The sequence below is a fragment of the Pollachius pollachius genome (genome assembly GCF_949987615.1).
Source record: "Pollachius pollachius genome assembly, chromosome: 8".
NCBI classification, from domain to species: domain Eukaryota; kingdom Metazoa; phylum Chordata; class Actinopteri; order Gadiformes; family Gadidae; genus Pollachius; species Pollachius pollachius.
In genome coordinates this window covers 3528093-3543092 of record NC_136941.1, presented here as the reverse complement: position 1 = coordinate 3543092, position 15000 = coordinate 3528093, and the positions used below count along the sequence as shown (strand labels likewise).

At 49.7% G+C, this 15000-nt stretch overlaps 2 protein-coding genes across 2 annotated transcripts in view; one reads left to right on the top strand and one right to left on the bottom strand.

The window, feature by feature from the left end:
• The window catches only part of LOC307079723 (carbohydrate sulfotransferase 11-like), an 11972-nt gene extending 6229 nt beyond the window's left edge, over window positions 1-5743 (top strand). The window contains exons 2-4 of the mRNA XM_079742221.1: window positions 1413-1510; window positions 3063-3227; window positions 3764-5743. Coding sequence (XP_079598347.1) covers window positions 1413-1510; window positions 3063-3227; window positions 3764-4447 — 947 coding nt within the window. The 3' untranslated portion in view covers window positions 4448-5743. The remainder of the gene's footprint in view (window positions 1-1412; window positions 1511-3062; window positions 3228-3763) is intronic.
• Window positions 5744-9225: 3482 nt separating this feature from the next.
• The window catches only part of LOC307078828 (solute carrier family 41 member 1), a gene marked incomplete at both ends in the record, with an annotated part of 17879 nt that continues 12104 nt past the window's right edge, over window positions 9226-15000 (bottom strand). The window contains 3 exons of the mRNA XM_079740824.1: window positions 9226-9399; window positions 10643-10794; window positions 13435-13569. Of these exons, the coding sequence (XP_079596950.1) occupies window positions 9226-9399; window positions 10643-10794; window positions 13435-13569 (461 nt within the window). The remainder of the gene's footprint in view (window positions 9400-10642; window positions 10795-13434; window positions 13570-15000) is intronic.

The window sequence follows — 15000 nt, the reverse complement described above, 5'->3', positions numbered from 1 at the left end:
TAGATTTCCTTGTGTTCTATCTTCTGGAATCGCAATATCACAGCAAACACCGCCTCCAAGTCTGACAAACACTACCTTCCAGCCCGACCTGACTCCAGTACCTTCATCTGGAATGGGTTTATTGTGAGAGAATGAGGTGGAATGCACCCACACAGTTGCTGGTTCAATTCCTCGGCTGCACTGTCGACTTGCCCTTGGAGCAAGAAACCTAGCGCCTTGTCTCAGTAGGTCTGTCAGGACCTTTCTGACGTGTGTGTGTGTGTGTGTGTGTGTGCGTGCGTGCGTGCGTGCGTTTGTGCATGGGTGTGTGTGTGTGTGTGTGTGCGTGTTTAAATGCCTGAGTTACAGCCGCCTGATATCTAAGATGAGGTTGTGTTAAGGACCTGGTCTGAGATCTGTGTTAAGGACCTGGACTAAGACCTGTGTTAAGGACCTGGACTAAGATCTGTGTTAAGGACCTGGACTAAGATCTGTGTTAAGGACCTGGTCTGAGATCTGTGTTAAGGACCTGAACTAAGATCTGTGTTAAGGACCTGGTCTGAGATCTGTGTTAAGGACCTGGTCTGAGATCTGTGTTAAGGACCTGGACTAAGATCTGTGTTAAGGACCTGGTCTGAGATCTGTGTTAAGGACCTGGACTAAGATCTGTGTTAAGGGCCTGGACTAAGATCTGTGTTAAGGACCTGGTCTGAGATCTGTGTTAAGGACCTGGACTAAGATCTGTGTTAAGGACCTGGTCTGAGATCTGTGTTAAGGACCTGGTCTGAGATCTGTGTTAAGGACCTGGACTAAGATCTGTGTTAAGGACCTGATCTGAGATCTGTGTTAAGGACCTGGACTAAGATCTGTGTTAAGGACCTGGTCTGAGATCTGTATTAAGGACCTGATCTGAGATCTGTGTTAAGGACCTGGACTAAGATCTGTGTTAAGGACCTGGACTAAGATCTGTGTTAAGGACCTGGACTGAGATCTGTGTTAAGGACCTGGTCTGAGATCTGTGTTAAGGACCTGGTCTGAGATCTGTGTTAAGGACCTGGTCTGAGATCTGTGTTAAGGACCTGGTCTGACATCTGTGTTAAGGACCTGGACTAAGATCTGTGTTAAGGACCTGGTCTGAGATCTGTGTTAAGGACCTGGTCTGAGATCTGTGTTAAGGACCTGGACTAAGATCTGTGTTAAGGACCTGGTCTGAGATCTGTGTTAAGGACCTGGTCTGAGATCTGTGTTAAGGACCTGGTCTGAGATCTGTGTTAAGGACCTGGAATAAGATCTGTGTTAAGGACCTGGACTAAGATCTGTGTTAAGGACCTGGTCTGAGATCTGTCTGAAGGACCTGGACTAAGATCTGTGTTAAGGACCTGGTCTGAGATCTGTGTTAAGGACCTGGTCTGAGGTCTGTGTTGTGTCTGCAGATATGGAGCCCATCTCCAGCACCACCTCCACCTCCTCCCACACCACCCTCGGGAGGAGCGGGAGAAACCCCCTGCGGTCCCTCTACAACGGAGACCAGGTGGGGACAAAAACACACACACACACACACACACACACACACACACACACACACACACACACATGTACAACACAAACACACACATGCACACCAATACATGCACACACATGCAAACCAACAAATACACACAAATACCATACACACACATCCACACAAACACACACACACACACACACACACACACACACATACACACACATCCAGACACACATCCAGACACACACCATGTAACACACTACACACACTGACACAACAAAAGGACACCGTAGAAAGATTTCCCTCTCTGAAAAATGAGCCGTTCTTAACTGCTCAACTTGACATGTAGTTTGAAATATAATACTATAGCATTCAGTAATGGATTACATTTTCACATTTCACCATAAGTTTCTAATGCCTCCGTCTGCTGGGAGAAGTGAAGGTGTGTGTCCTCCTCTAGGCAGTGAGATCCCTTTGGTTGAATGGTTTCCTGTTGTAAAGCTCACAGTTATTCCTAAAAACACTCAGAGGTTCCTGGCCTAAATAACATGTCCTAACACACCAGTCCTCCAGGCGAGGCGGGCGGCCATCCATCATCTCCCAGCAGCACTGGCTTTCAATCCAAACATCGGCCTGGATAAGAGTCCAGGACACAACATCTTTCCATCCCATAATGTACATCACAACCCATTACATTACATTTGCATTTAGCAGACGCTTTCATCCTAAAATATGTTAAAGTGAGGTTGGGGACAATCGTAGCATGCAATCAGAATTACAGTAAAAAACTTCTGAAAGAGGAGAACTATGGAGGGACTTCAATCGACTTGTCCGTGGACAAACAGAACCGTTTGAATGCAGGCAGACCCCACAGAGCTTCTGACAACAAGTGGCGAGAGCAGCTCTAGGTATCAGTGGGTCATGCTGAGCGTGTTTGCAGGCTGGATTCTTACAAAATGATCATATTGGGAGTGTTGTGGTGGCATGGCTGGAAACCATTATCCCACCCCCCAGTTCCCACCCTGGGGGTGATGAGGTCTGCTCTGTTGAAGTCATTTGAGATCAAGTCTCTTCAGATATTGTCGCAAAGGGTAACTACGGCTGGGACTACCACACCAGTACTACTGCTACTGGTACTGTTACTAAAACTGTAAGTAACTAGTGAATAGTTCCTGCTCATGTTCAGGTACCGTATTACCTTGTACAGGTAATTCAGTACAGGTAACTGATTAACAGCTAGCCAGTGTAAAGGTAATTCAGTACAGGTAACTGATTAACAGGTAGCCAGTGTAGAGGTAATAAAGTACAGCTAATTAATGCACAGTTAACTTATGGTCAGGTACCTAATGAACAGGCAACTCATTATATGTTGTATGTATATACCCGTCATTAATAATTATTAACGGGTTGCTAATATGAAGGTTACTAATGTCCAGGTAACTTACATACAGGTCAATATTGTACAGGTGTGTGTGCAGGAACACGTGAATGCATGAAGATCAGCATGAAGCTCACCCTAGTGGTCAGAGAAGTGTTGTACATGAGACCCCCACTAATCATAACCCCCCCCCCCCAGGACTCTGACCAATCGTACGTCCAGTCGGCGCTACGGGGCCGCCGCGAGCTGCTGGAGGAGGCGTGTCTTAGCCAGACCAGGAAGAGGCGAGTCCTGTCCCCGGACGACCTCCGACACCTCATCGTGGACGACAAGCACGGCCTCATCTACTGCTACGTGCCCAAGGTAACCACACAGATATCATATAGAGACACACCTAGATACACTGCTATCACTGTCTCGATACAGCTCTACGCCTGACTAGACAAATACACTGCTATCACTGTCTCGATACAGCTCTACGCCTGACTAGAGGTACACACTGCTATCACTATCTAGATACAGCTCTACGTCTCACTAGACTAAACAGTGCTATCACTATCTAGATACAGCTCTACGTTTCACTAGACTAAACAGTGCTATCACTATCTAGATACAGCTCTACGTCTCACTAGACTAAACAGTGCCATCACTATCTAGATACAGCTCTACGTCTCACTAGACTAAACAGTGCCATCACTATCTAGATATAGCTCTACGTCTCACTAGACTAAACAGTGCTATCACTATGTAGATATAGCTCTAGGTCTGACTAGATGTTTACACATCTATCACTATCTAGGTTCAGCTCTAGGTCCATCCGTCTTTCTACTCTGTAGCCTGGTCTGTCTCCTGCCGGAGGAGTGCAGTGCGGTGGTAGTGATTCCCCTCCCGTCCACCAGGTGGCGTGCACCAACTGGAAGCGCGTGCTGATGGTGCTGACGGGCGACGGCCGCTACTCGGACCCGCTGGCCATCCCGGCCAACGAGGCCCACGTGGCGGGCAACCTGCGCACGCTGTCCGAGTTCCCGGCCGCCGAGATCAACCGCCGGCTGCGCTCCTACCTCAAGTTCGTGTTCGTGCGGGAGCCCTTCGAGCGGCTGGTGTCGGCCTACCGCAACAAGTTCACGCGCAGCTACAACGAGGCCTTCCACAAGCGCTACGGCACCAAGATCATCCGCCGCCACCGGCCCGGCGCGCGGCCCGGGGCGCTGGAGGCCGGCGCCGACGTCTCCTTCCGGGAGTTCATCCAGTACCTGGTGGACCCCCGCACGCAACGCGAGGAGCCCCTGAACGAGCACTGGGAGCGGGTGCACTCGCTGTGCCACCCCTGCCTCATCCACTACGACGTGGTGGGCAAGTACGAGACGCTGGAGCCCGACTCCCAGGCCGTCCTGGGGCTGGCGGGCGTCCAGGGCAGCGTGCGGTTCCCCTCCTCGGGGAAGAGCGCCCGCACCGACCGGGACATGGCGGCGCACTTCTTCCAGGACGTCAGCCCCTTCCTGCAGAAGAAGCTGGTCAACATGTACCGCATGGACTTCCTGCTGTTCAACTACTCCATGCCGCGGTACCTCCGCACACCCTGAGGAACGCCGAGGAGGATCAGGGGAACCCGGCACTTTGTTCACGCCTCTCGGGCGTTCGTCCCGCCCGTACTCGCTGTAAAGGGGGTAAAAGGCTGAGGCCCGCTGGCTGGGTTCCTTGGCGAGGGGAATCCATTTTGTGCCGACTGGACGGACTGACGGACAGAGGAAGGGACAGGCTTTGGTTCTGTTGCTTCGCCCGCTCGAAAAAAAATCGAAGAAGCGCTTTTTGATTCTAGACTCGCCAGTCTCCTGAAACAGGAAGGGAAGTGAAATGAGGAGCAAGTCGGAACACAGAAGGGCCTCTATCCGGGCCCCCGGGGGACCGACAAGGAAATAGTTCACTGTGTTTGCAGCTCAGCTCAAAACGCCAATGGGTGGAATTGCTGCGTTGGAATAGATTCAAATGCCCCTTCTAGCCTGCCTGGGACAGTTCAGGTGCTGTTGGTTCAGTCTGAGTTTGTTAAGTTGGTATTGTTTTAGTCTGAGTCTGTTAAGATGGCATTCTATAGATTGAGGCTGTTAAGGTGGTTTTGTTTTAGTTTGAGGCTTTTAGGATGGTATTGTTTAGGTTGAGGCTGTTACGGTGGTATTGTTTTAGTTTGAGGCTGTTAAGGTGGTCTTTTTAGTTGAGGCTGTTACGTTGGTATTCTTTAGTTTGAGGGAGTAAAGGTGGCATTGTTTTAGTTTGAAGCTGTTAAGGTGGTATTTTTATAGTTTGAGGCTGTTAGGTGGTATTGTTATGTTTGAGGATGTTAAGATGGTATTGTTTAGTGTGAGGGTGTTAAGGCGGTTTTGTTTAATTGAGGCTGTTAAGGTGGTATTGTTTAGTTTTGGGCTGTAAAGGTGGTATTATTTGGTTTGGGGCTGTTAAGGTGGTATTGTTAATGTGGTATTGTTTTTTTTGAGGCTGTTAAGGTGGTATTGTTTAGTTGAGGCTGTTCAGGTGGTCTCAATCTTCAAACTTTGTCCAAGACGTTCAAGAAGCAGGATCTTCTCGCGTCAACGTTCACGAGCGAACACACCGACTGTGAAACAGAAGACACCTTTGGAGTCCCTGAAACGTTATTTATGAAACAAGCACAAGAGTATTTATTATGAGGAGGAAACGGACTCTCTGTGATGGTGTGCTGAACATGTTTTGTATGTATTTCCTATGAAACAGTTGTTGAAACTGAGGGCTGGAACTCATCTTTCGCTTGTTAGCTGTTCTGCACAACCAGCTGTCGCCAGGTAGAATTAGCCTTCTCGAAGATTGAGAAACTTGAAGTGAAGAATAAAATGTTTAAATATGCAGCAACACAAACTAAGGGACTGATGTTGTTATTTTGGTGCCACTCCCATATAGACACAGGACAGTGTGTGTGTGTGTGTTTTGGAGCCATATCATCATTCCAGTAGGTGTATTTCTCTGACTGAGTGTGTGTGTGGATTGTCTGTGTGTGTGTGTGTGTGTGTGTGTGTGTGTGTGTGTGTGTGTGTGTGTGTGTGTGTGTGCAGGTTGAGCAAACAAGCAGATGACTGTGGTTCAGCACCGCAGCTCCAGAGCTCTGGTCAGTGGTGCTCTTGTTCAGAATGAACGCACACACACACACACTCACACCCTTACACACACCTACTGACTTCATGTCAGCCTGCTGTAAACCTTGGGATGGATGCAGTCTCCGGATCACCTTCTGTTCACTCCGAGTTTGTCGAGTTCTTGCTTTATACTCCGTCTGGGACGGTAACCACGGACGAGTCATCTCTCACCCACTCTCCTTAAGGTTCAGATATTTTGAGCCCTGTGTTCATGAAGCTGTGTTATTGTGTGTCTAGACTCAACGCGTCCCTATCGCTCTGTAATGACAGCAGAGTCCTCTTGTAGTTTGGAAACATGTGCTAGTCCAGGAAAAACTTCCCACTGCTTGCTGTAGGCCGTGACGGACAGACAGACAGCAGGCCTTGTCCTAACCTCACTCTCTCTCCTCTCTCTCTCTCTCTCTCTCTCTCTCTCTCTCTCTCTCTCTCTCTCCTGGTGCTAACCTCTCTCTCCTGGTGCTAACCTCTTTCTCCTGGTGCTAAACTCTCTCTCTCTGTCTCTTTCCCCCTCCCTCTCTCACTCCCTCGCTGAGAGGAGCTCCATGAGGACTCAGGGAGGGTGAGGGAACGGTGGCCCCACTGCGGCTGAGGTGTTAACCCTGAGGATTCTTCCTCAGTGGTCTCCAGGTGGAATACAGGCGGAATAAGAAGATGATTTGGCCCCTTTTTGGCAACGTGTTCAAATCGTCCATCTCGCTAGGTGTTGACTGGTTTTAAAATGTCTGCTTTAGAAACACACCTCTGTGTGTTTCTAAAGCAGTTACCTCTGTGACAACGTCTGAAGTCACTTGATCTGGGCCACATGCCCACATGTTTAGTCACCCTGAGGTTTTTAAAGAAGCAGGTTCATGTTTTCTCACGTTGCTGAGAAAACCATCAAACTGATGAAACGTTGTTGTTCTTTTACAGCTGCATTGCGCCAAAGCTGAAGAATTTAGTATTTTATTGGTTGGAACAGTTAAACAGTAACCAGGGGAAATGTTGACCAATCCCAATACAACCAAACAATAGCGTATCTATAAAAGAAAACGAGAAGAAGTAATTATATTTTATTGTTGTTTAAGGTCATATGAAAATAGAACCGTCCACCGACACACAACACAAACGATCAACAACACAATCACACATTTTTACCATCGCCACAACTTGTGTGCACACAAACAAACGAGGACACATGGACTCGGAAGCTCAGGCAACTACGCTGTTTTGAAGAAAAGGCATTTCATCGCTGCACGTTTAACCAACGTGCACGTCTGTCACTAAAGTGCACGTGTAACCAACGTGCACGTCCGTCACTAAAGTGCACATGTAACCAAAACGCACGTCTATCACTAAAGTACACCGGTCGTAACGTGCACGCCTGTCACTAAAGTGCATGGGTAACCAACGTGCACATCTGTTTCTAAAGCGCACGTGGGACCGAGTGGCAGTGAGTGTGTAGGGGGTTTCCCACCCAGCGTGCATGAAGACACTGTTTTGAACAAAGCTTCTAAGGTTCTGCACACAGACACAAAGTGCTGCTGTTCCTTTAAGTTAAGGTCAGGAGGTCAGCCGTCTCTAGAGGTCTTTCCCATGACCTTCAGATGAGTAACATTACGTGTACGTTCGTGCAACTCCACATTGGTACGGTGATTTCACACGCTAGTTTCTACTGTCCAGGACATTCATGTCCCCATTGTCGGACATGGGTAGCTGCAGTAGGCCCTGGGACGGCTGTGGGCCTGTGACAGGCGTCGTAACGTCCAGACGAAGCACATCACGACAGAATACATCACGGCGACGACTACTTTTAACTTTGGCATGTTTGTTTTGATGATTCGCTGCGATCAGAGAGGACGGGGTTCAACTTAAGACGGCTTTTTTCTGTGCTACTTTGAGGTACTGCTTATGCTTTTGATACTGCAGTACTAGTTTGACGAAAAAGACAGAGCTGGCAATATGACGGTACACTCGATGGACGAATATTGTTACGCTTATATAAGGCTAATATTTTTGAAATGTTGTGCATAGAGATGAGCTGAGGAGATGTTGCAAACTGCAAGACAACATGATGAGGTAAGACATGTCACTGAGTGACCCAGTTATTATGACAATCAACAACGCGTTCTGCTTCCACAACAGACAACAACAGGGCTGTGAGAGTCTCTAGGGTTTAACACATTTGGAAGAAAGTACTTCCTCAATTCTAAACAACCCGGTATTGACGTAACTTACTCTATCAGACGGTATGGTATGATGGTAAAGATGAAACGGAAATTAAGTTATGAGGTTATAAAATAGGGACTCTGTTGTCTTCAGAAACAGATCTTTAGGTCTTTGGCTCTGCTCAACATTTGCATAGCTTGCTTAATGACCTGTCCCCATGGGCGTGTGTGGGTCAACATTCGGGGAAACACATTCCTCTGACTACATGATCGGGGGGAACAACCTTAAAACACAAAACTGGGTCAGTTTTCTAATCTAATGTCAAACGAAAACTGCAATCAATTGTTTCTTATCCCGGCTACGAAGTCGTCCATGTTCATGGCAATGGATATTACTCCGTATTTACAGAGAACAAGGAAGTGGGCCAAATCATAAATTCCAGTTGGTCTTTTAATCTTTTTCATTTCCCCACACGACCTCTCTGAGATATGAAGTCGTGTTCCTGCTCAAGTGATTCACAGTGTGGCCGAAGAGCTGCTCCCAAGCATTACTACTCTCGTTATTACCAGGCTAGGTGCTACCGCGCTAGCGTAGCATGCTAACCTAGCATGCTGACCTAGCATTCTAGCGTAGCACGCTATGAACCCCCAGGAAATCCAGATGATTGCGTGTGTGTGTGTGTGTGTGTGTGTGTGTGTGTGTGTGTGTGTGTGTGAGAGAGACTAAATCCTATATTTGAATCCTTTCGTACTGAAAGAGGAAGTATTTAACGGCTTGCCGTTAGAACTGCCATCGGCACCTTGCTGCTACCCGAGCCAATCAGAAACACAGACAGGTTTGACCGTACTGTCTGGCTTCTACTGTAAATGTTTGGATTGGTTAACCAGGGCATGAGTCAGCGTTTTGTCACAGAGTCTGCTTGGCAACAAGGTGGAGTCACACTCTATTTTTGTCCAATCGCGGGATTAGTCTTCTAATATCAGACCAATCGCGGGGTTTCTCCCTCCCCAGGGTGTGGTGGAAGTCCCTAGAAGGAGAGGGGGCGGGTCTTGTGCTCACTGGCCCACGCCGTGGACCAATAGGGTGCAGCGGAAGCAGAGGGCCAGGAAGCCGGTGCCCAGCAGGTCCCCCAGGGCCGTCAGGTAGGGGATGGAGAAGTTGTCCGGGTCCAAGCTCCGCCTCCACATCACACGCACGATCAGGTCGGCCACGTACAGCAAGATGGTCACCTAGAGAGAGAGGGAGGGAGAGGGAGGGGGAGAGAGTTTAGGACCAGGTGAGAGAGAGGGAGGGAGAGGGAGGGGGAGAGAGTTTAGGACCAGGTGAGAGAGAGGGAGGGAGGGAGAGGGAGGGGGAGAGAGTTTAGGACCAGGTGAGAGAGAGGGAGGGAGAGGGAGGGGGAGAGAGTTTAGGACCAGGTGAGAGAGAGGGAGGGAGGGAGGGAGGGAGGGAGAGAGAGAGAGAGAGAGAGAGAGAGGGGGAGAGTTTAGGACCAGGTGAGAGAGAGAGAGGGAGAAGGAGAGGGAGAGAGAGAGAGAGAGAGAGAGAGAGAGAGAGAGAGAGAGAGAGAGAGAGAGAGAGAGAGAGAGAGAGAGAGAGAGAGAGAGAGAGAGAGGTTAGGACCAATAGAGATGCTGGTCAACAAAACACAGCTAATAACACGCAATTAGTGCGTCTGTGTGAGCATGTGAGTGTGTATGTGAATGTGTGCGCGTGTGTGAGTGTGTATGTGAATGCGTGCGTGTGTGAATGTGTGTGCGTCTGTGAGTGTGTACATGCATGCATTCGAGGGCCTGACGTGTTCAACTTGTTGGCTTTAATAAAGGATCGCCTCTACCCTTCCAGTAACTTTGTGTACAAGCTGCTCGATGAGGAACCCCCCCACAATGAGAAACCTCCCACGTTCTGAGGGCTGATTCCCTGTCGGCTCTCATTAGCTTTAGGAGCACAACTTGGCCCGAGTGCCTGCTACGTTCTGCTCTGTCCTGTTCTGTTCTGTTCTCTGTCAGCCGGGACCACTCCCAGTGTTCCCAGTCTGCGCTACGGGAGGGGCAGCAACAGGGTTTAGTGTCCTGGCCTCCCCGGGATGGCGAGAGGTGAGTGTGTGTGTGTGTGTGTGTGTGTGTGTGTGTGTGTGAGTCCATGCGTGTGTGTGTGTGTGTGTGTGAGTGTGCGCGCGAGTGTGTGTCCATGTGTGTGTCCGTGTGTGTGTGTGTGTGTGTGTGTGTGTGTGTGTGTGTGTGTGTGTGTGTGTGTGCGCGCGCGAGTGTGTGTCCATGTGTGTGTCCGTGTGTGTGTGTGTGTGTGTGTGTGTGTGTGTGTGAGTGTGTGTCCATGTGTGTGTCCATGCATGTGTGTCTGTGTGCCAGTGTGTCCATGTGTGTGTGTGTGTGTGTGTGTGCGCGCGAGTGTGTGTCCGTGTGTGTCCATGCGTGTGTGTGTGTGTGTGTGCGTGCGCGTCCCGGTCCAGACCTGCAGCAGCGCGGCCGTCAGGTAGCATAGGGTGAAGGTGACCCCGATGGGCGGGGCGTCGGCCCCCTGGAGCAGGGAGATGGCGTACAGGAAGACCATGTGACCCGGGACCACCAGCATCAGCAGTACCCGCGCCGACCGCGAGTTCACCCCTGGGGGAGGAGTCAGACCGCACGTCACATGAACGTCACCCCTGGGGGAGGAGTCAGACCGTACGTCACATGACCGTCGCCCCCGGGGGAGGAGTCAGACCGCACGTCACATGACCGTCACCCCTGGGGGAGGAGTCAGACCGCATGTCACATGACCGTCACCCCTGGGGGAGGAGTCAGACCGCACGTCACATGACCGTCACCCCTGGGGGAGGAGTCGAACAGGCTGTCACATGACCATCACCGCTGGGGGAGGAGTCAGACAAGACATCACATGACCATCACATGAGCATAACCGCTGGGGGAGGAGTCAGACAGGACGTCACATGACCTCCCGGCCAGGTACCTCCCTCACTGACCCGTTCCCCGTTGGGCCCAGATCCCACTGCGGTGTAGGAACAGGAAGTAACTAGAGTTGTTCCGATATTATTGTTTTCCTTCCCGATACCGATTCCGATTCCTGAACTTGAGCATCGGCTGATACGAGTATAAACCGATTTGGCGTCTAGCATTGTGACTACTGATCGCGCTTTTCCTTAGTGAAGGGTTCTCGTACGACGACAGCATGGTAAAGTCGGCTCATTTACTGACGATCAAATCTTTTTCCAGAACGAGATCATGTACATTTATAAACTATAATCATAATGTATTTGTATTCTTATAGTTAAGCGTCCATGCATCTATGTTTTTCCAACTTGGTAGCTCGAAGCACGTAGATTTGAGATGATGAACGAGCTAGTCCATGATGATATCGGATCGGCGCATAGACTTGCGCACTAGCTGATACCCAATACTGCACTTTAGGCAGATTCCTAAAAGGAATTTCCGATACCAGTATCAGAAATTCCTCCAATACTGCCGGTTTCGGAACTCTAGAATGTTGATTAATCTCTATGCCCAAAATAAAGTAAAGCCTTTCCAAACGTAAACGTACATGTCGGTTCTACACCGTTAAACAATACGATTTTCTTTGGGCTTCCCGTGCACCTAAACACTTCTACACTCGTGTTATCTTTTATTGTTGGATTTAGATTCACTTTGTTCGAATCTAACCTCTCTGGTGCAGCCGTAATGCATGTATCGATTTCTGGTTGGAATATATTTGGATATTCCAATAAATGATTGCCTTAATTGTGTTGGTACGGCTCGTATAAAACCCAGATGGAGATCATGAGACAAGGCGATGTTGATCGTACTGTTGCCAGCCTCACTCGTCAGTCCGTTAATAAACCCGTTATGTAAATTAACTAGCTCTGTTTAGGATTACACCGCCCTGTGTTGAAATGTGGCATCTCTGATGTAACTGTTAACCACCCCTAACTTAAAACACGTGTATTCTACCACCATTGTGTTTGGTTAAACTATGTTACGCACAACGTTTCTGAAAGTATTTTAGGGGCGACTACTTTTCATTGTATGCTTTGGCTACAACTTATGTATGTTGTACGTCCTGGCACTTATTGTAAGCACTTATTATATGTTGTACGTCCTGGCACTTAATGTACGCACTTATTGTACGTTGTACGTCCTTGCACTTAAAAATAGTACTTAGCATTGTGTAGCGTCTTTTCCTAGCTATCTTTGTTGGATACGGGGAATGGGTTAACCTAGCGATTGTTAGTGCTTGGCACTTGGTTCTATGAACATCCTAACTATACCAACAGCGATATATTGTTGTTTCTCCTTCTTCTTACAAATGTACTTAAGGTAAGTCGCTTTGGATACAAGCGTCTGCTAAATACCCTAAATGTAAATGTACACTAGGCGGACATGTTCAGAACCAAACTGCCTAATTTTGAGGACGTAAGTCGTGCTGTCTGAGGGGTTTTTCAACCTGCAGGTGCTAAGCCTAGACAGGAACGGCTTACAGAAGACCTGCTTGTCCACTGTGTGGATTGGCTTCGTGTTTAGGGCCGTGAGACAGCAGCTGTAAAGCCTTAACAACATAATACAATAGTGCATTATTGGCTTTTGAGGGGAAATAAAAATCTCACAAGTCATCTGCAGCCAATTCAAACTGGCCGGGAGCGAAACGTTACAGAGCAGACAATAACGGCAGTTTCCTCTCATATCCGCTGAACATCGCTGACATGGAGTGTCTGGGGGAACGGGAACAAGAGGCCGTCTGCACCCCTTAGACTCTGAACATGTAGAAGGCAGGGGTTAGACAGTACAGAGACAGGTCATTAAGGAGCAGGTATAGGGGTTAGACAGTACAGAGACAGGTCATTAAGGAGCAGGTAGGGGCTAGACAATACAGAGAGCGGTCATTAAGGAGCAGGTAGGGGTTAGACAGTACAGAGACAGGTCATTAAGGAGCAGGTAGGGGCTAGACAGTACAGAGAGCGGTCATTAAGGAGCAGGTATAGGGGTTAGACAGTACAGAGAGCGGTCATTAAGGAGCAGGTATAGGGGTTAGACAGTACAGAGACAGGTCATTAAGGAGCAGGTAGGGGTTAGACAGTACAGAGACGGGTCATTAAGGAGCAGGTAGGGGTTAGACAGTACAGAGACAGGTCATTAAGGAGCAGGTAGGGGTTAGACAGTACAGAGACAGGTCATTAAGGAGCAGGTAGGGGTTAGACAGTACTAATACAGGGCCTTAAGGAACAGGTAGGGTTAGACAGTGTGAGCTCTGACCTGAGGAGAAGAAGGAGATGCAGGGGTTGGGCCAGTGCTGCCTCATCTTGTAGGGCAGGACCCCCGGGATGCTCCAGAAGTGAAGGTAGGTGGAGATCCGGCTGGCCTGGATGGCCACCAGGTTGCCCCCCACACCTGCGGGGACAGAGGGGGTCGTCATGAGGGGGTCATGAGGCCTCATGCCCCGGGTGAACTCGTCTCCGATCCATTTTCACAGAGGGGTTTCTTCAGCTCAGAACCAAAGATGGCTGCCTGGTGAAGGAGGGCCATCCACGCTCTTCACGACGTCCTAGAACTCAAGCTGTGTTCAAGCGTGTCGTAGTTCGCGTTGCGGGGCACCGTGAGCAGCAATGCATGCTGGGATAGGGTGCAGGACGACCAAGCGGTTCTCCAGAGTCTGCTGATTAATTTGACACACTCCTGCTTCTGTTCATTAGTATTCTGCAATGCTGCTTTTCAACAAGATAATGGAAGATGCCATTTAAGATTTATCCAATTTTGTGAAGCGTTGAAGATAAGATCAGCTACCCTCGCCGTGATCGCTAGACACTTCTCCAACTAAGATCGATTAATATCAATGAATCAATACAACGTTGTGTTAAGAGAGGGGGTCGGGTCTGCGTCTGTGTGCATCTGTGTGTGTGTACGTGCCTGCGGGCGTGCGCTTGTGTGTGTATGTGTGTGTGTGTGTGTGTGTGTGTGTGCGTGTGCATGAGTGAGTGTGTGCGCGTGCGTGTGTGTTTCTGCATGAGTGCGCACGTGCTTGTGGGCTGAGGGTCTCGACCCCAGAGCGACTCCAGCTGCGGGACAGCTCTGGCTGGGGGGAAGCCGGTGGAAAGAGGATGGAAAGCAGAATCAACGAGCCGTCTATAGGCTGGCCCTCTGAAACCCGAGCCGGGCCCAGAGTCCGCGTGGGTCTGACACTAAACATGCTGCTGCTCCGCCGCGGTCTGGGTCCTCCAGGGCCGGGCCAGTGGGTTCATACCCCTGGCGGAGCGACGTCAGGGTTCACAGGTGCGCTGTGGCAACCTTCGAGCGAGAGGTCGAGCGGGTTGGCTGGTAGCCGGATGGTTGCTAGTTCGATCCCCGGCTCCTCCTCCTAGGGTTCCTGCTCCCGCCGTCGGTGTGTGAATGTGTACATGACCCAATGGGAGCGCTATGAGCGGCCACTGGTTAGAGAAGCGCTGTATAAATGCATTCCATTCATCCATTCATTGATAATCAGCGGAGGACCTCGGGGGGGGAATCACACTCTTTCTACGGGGCGTACGGCCTCTGTAGGAGGGGGGGGGGGGGGGGGGGACACCCCAACTTCACGGTTCGTCGTCACGTTAGAGACGCCGATACTGCGCCGTTGCTCGTGAGTTCAGTGTCTCGTTTGATGTCCGCCTGGACTCAACTTTATCGGTGCAACCCTTTAATCACAGTCCTAGTCCCACAGACTCCTCAGACCCACATCACAGCCCTCCAGGTCTCCTCCCAAACCCAGCAGGAGGAGGCTTTGAGGAGGACCACAGAAGAGGTACGCTCGTTTCCAAGACACGCTGTGGCAACCTGCTCATCGGC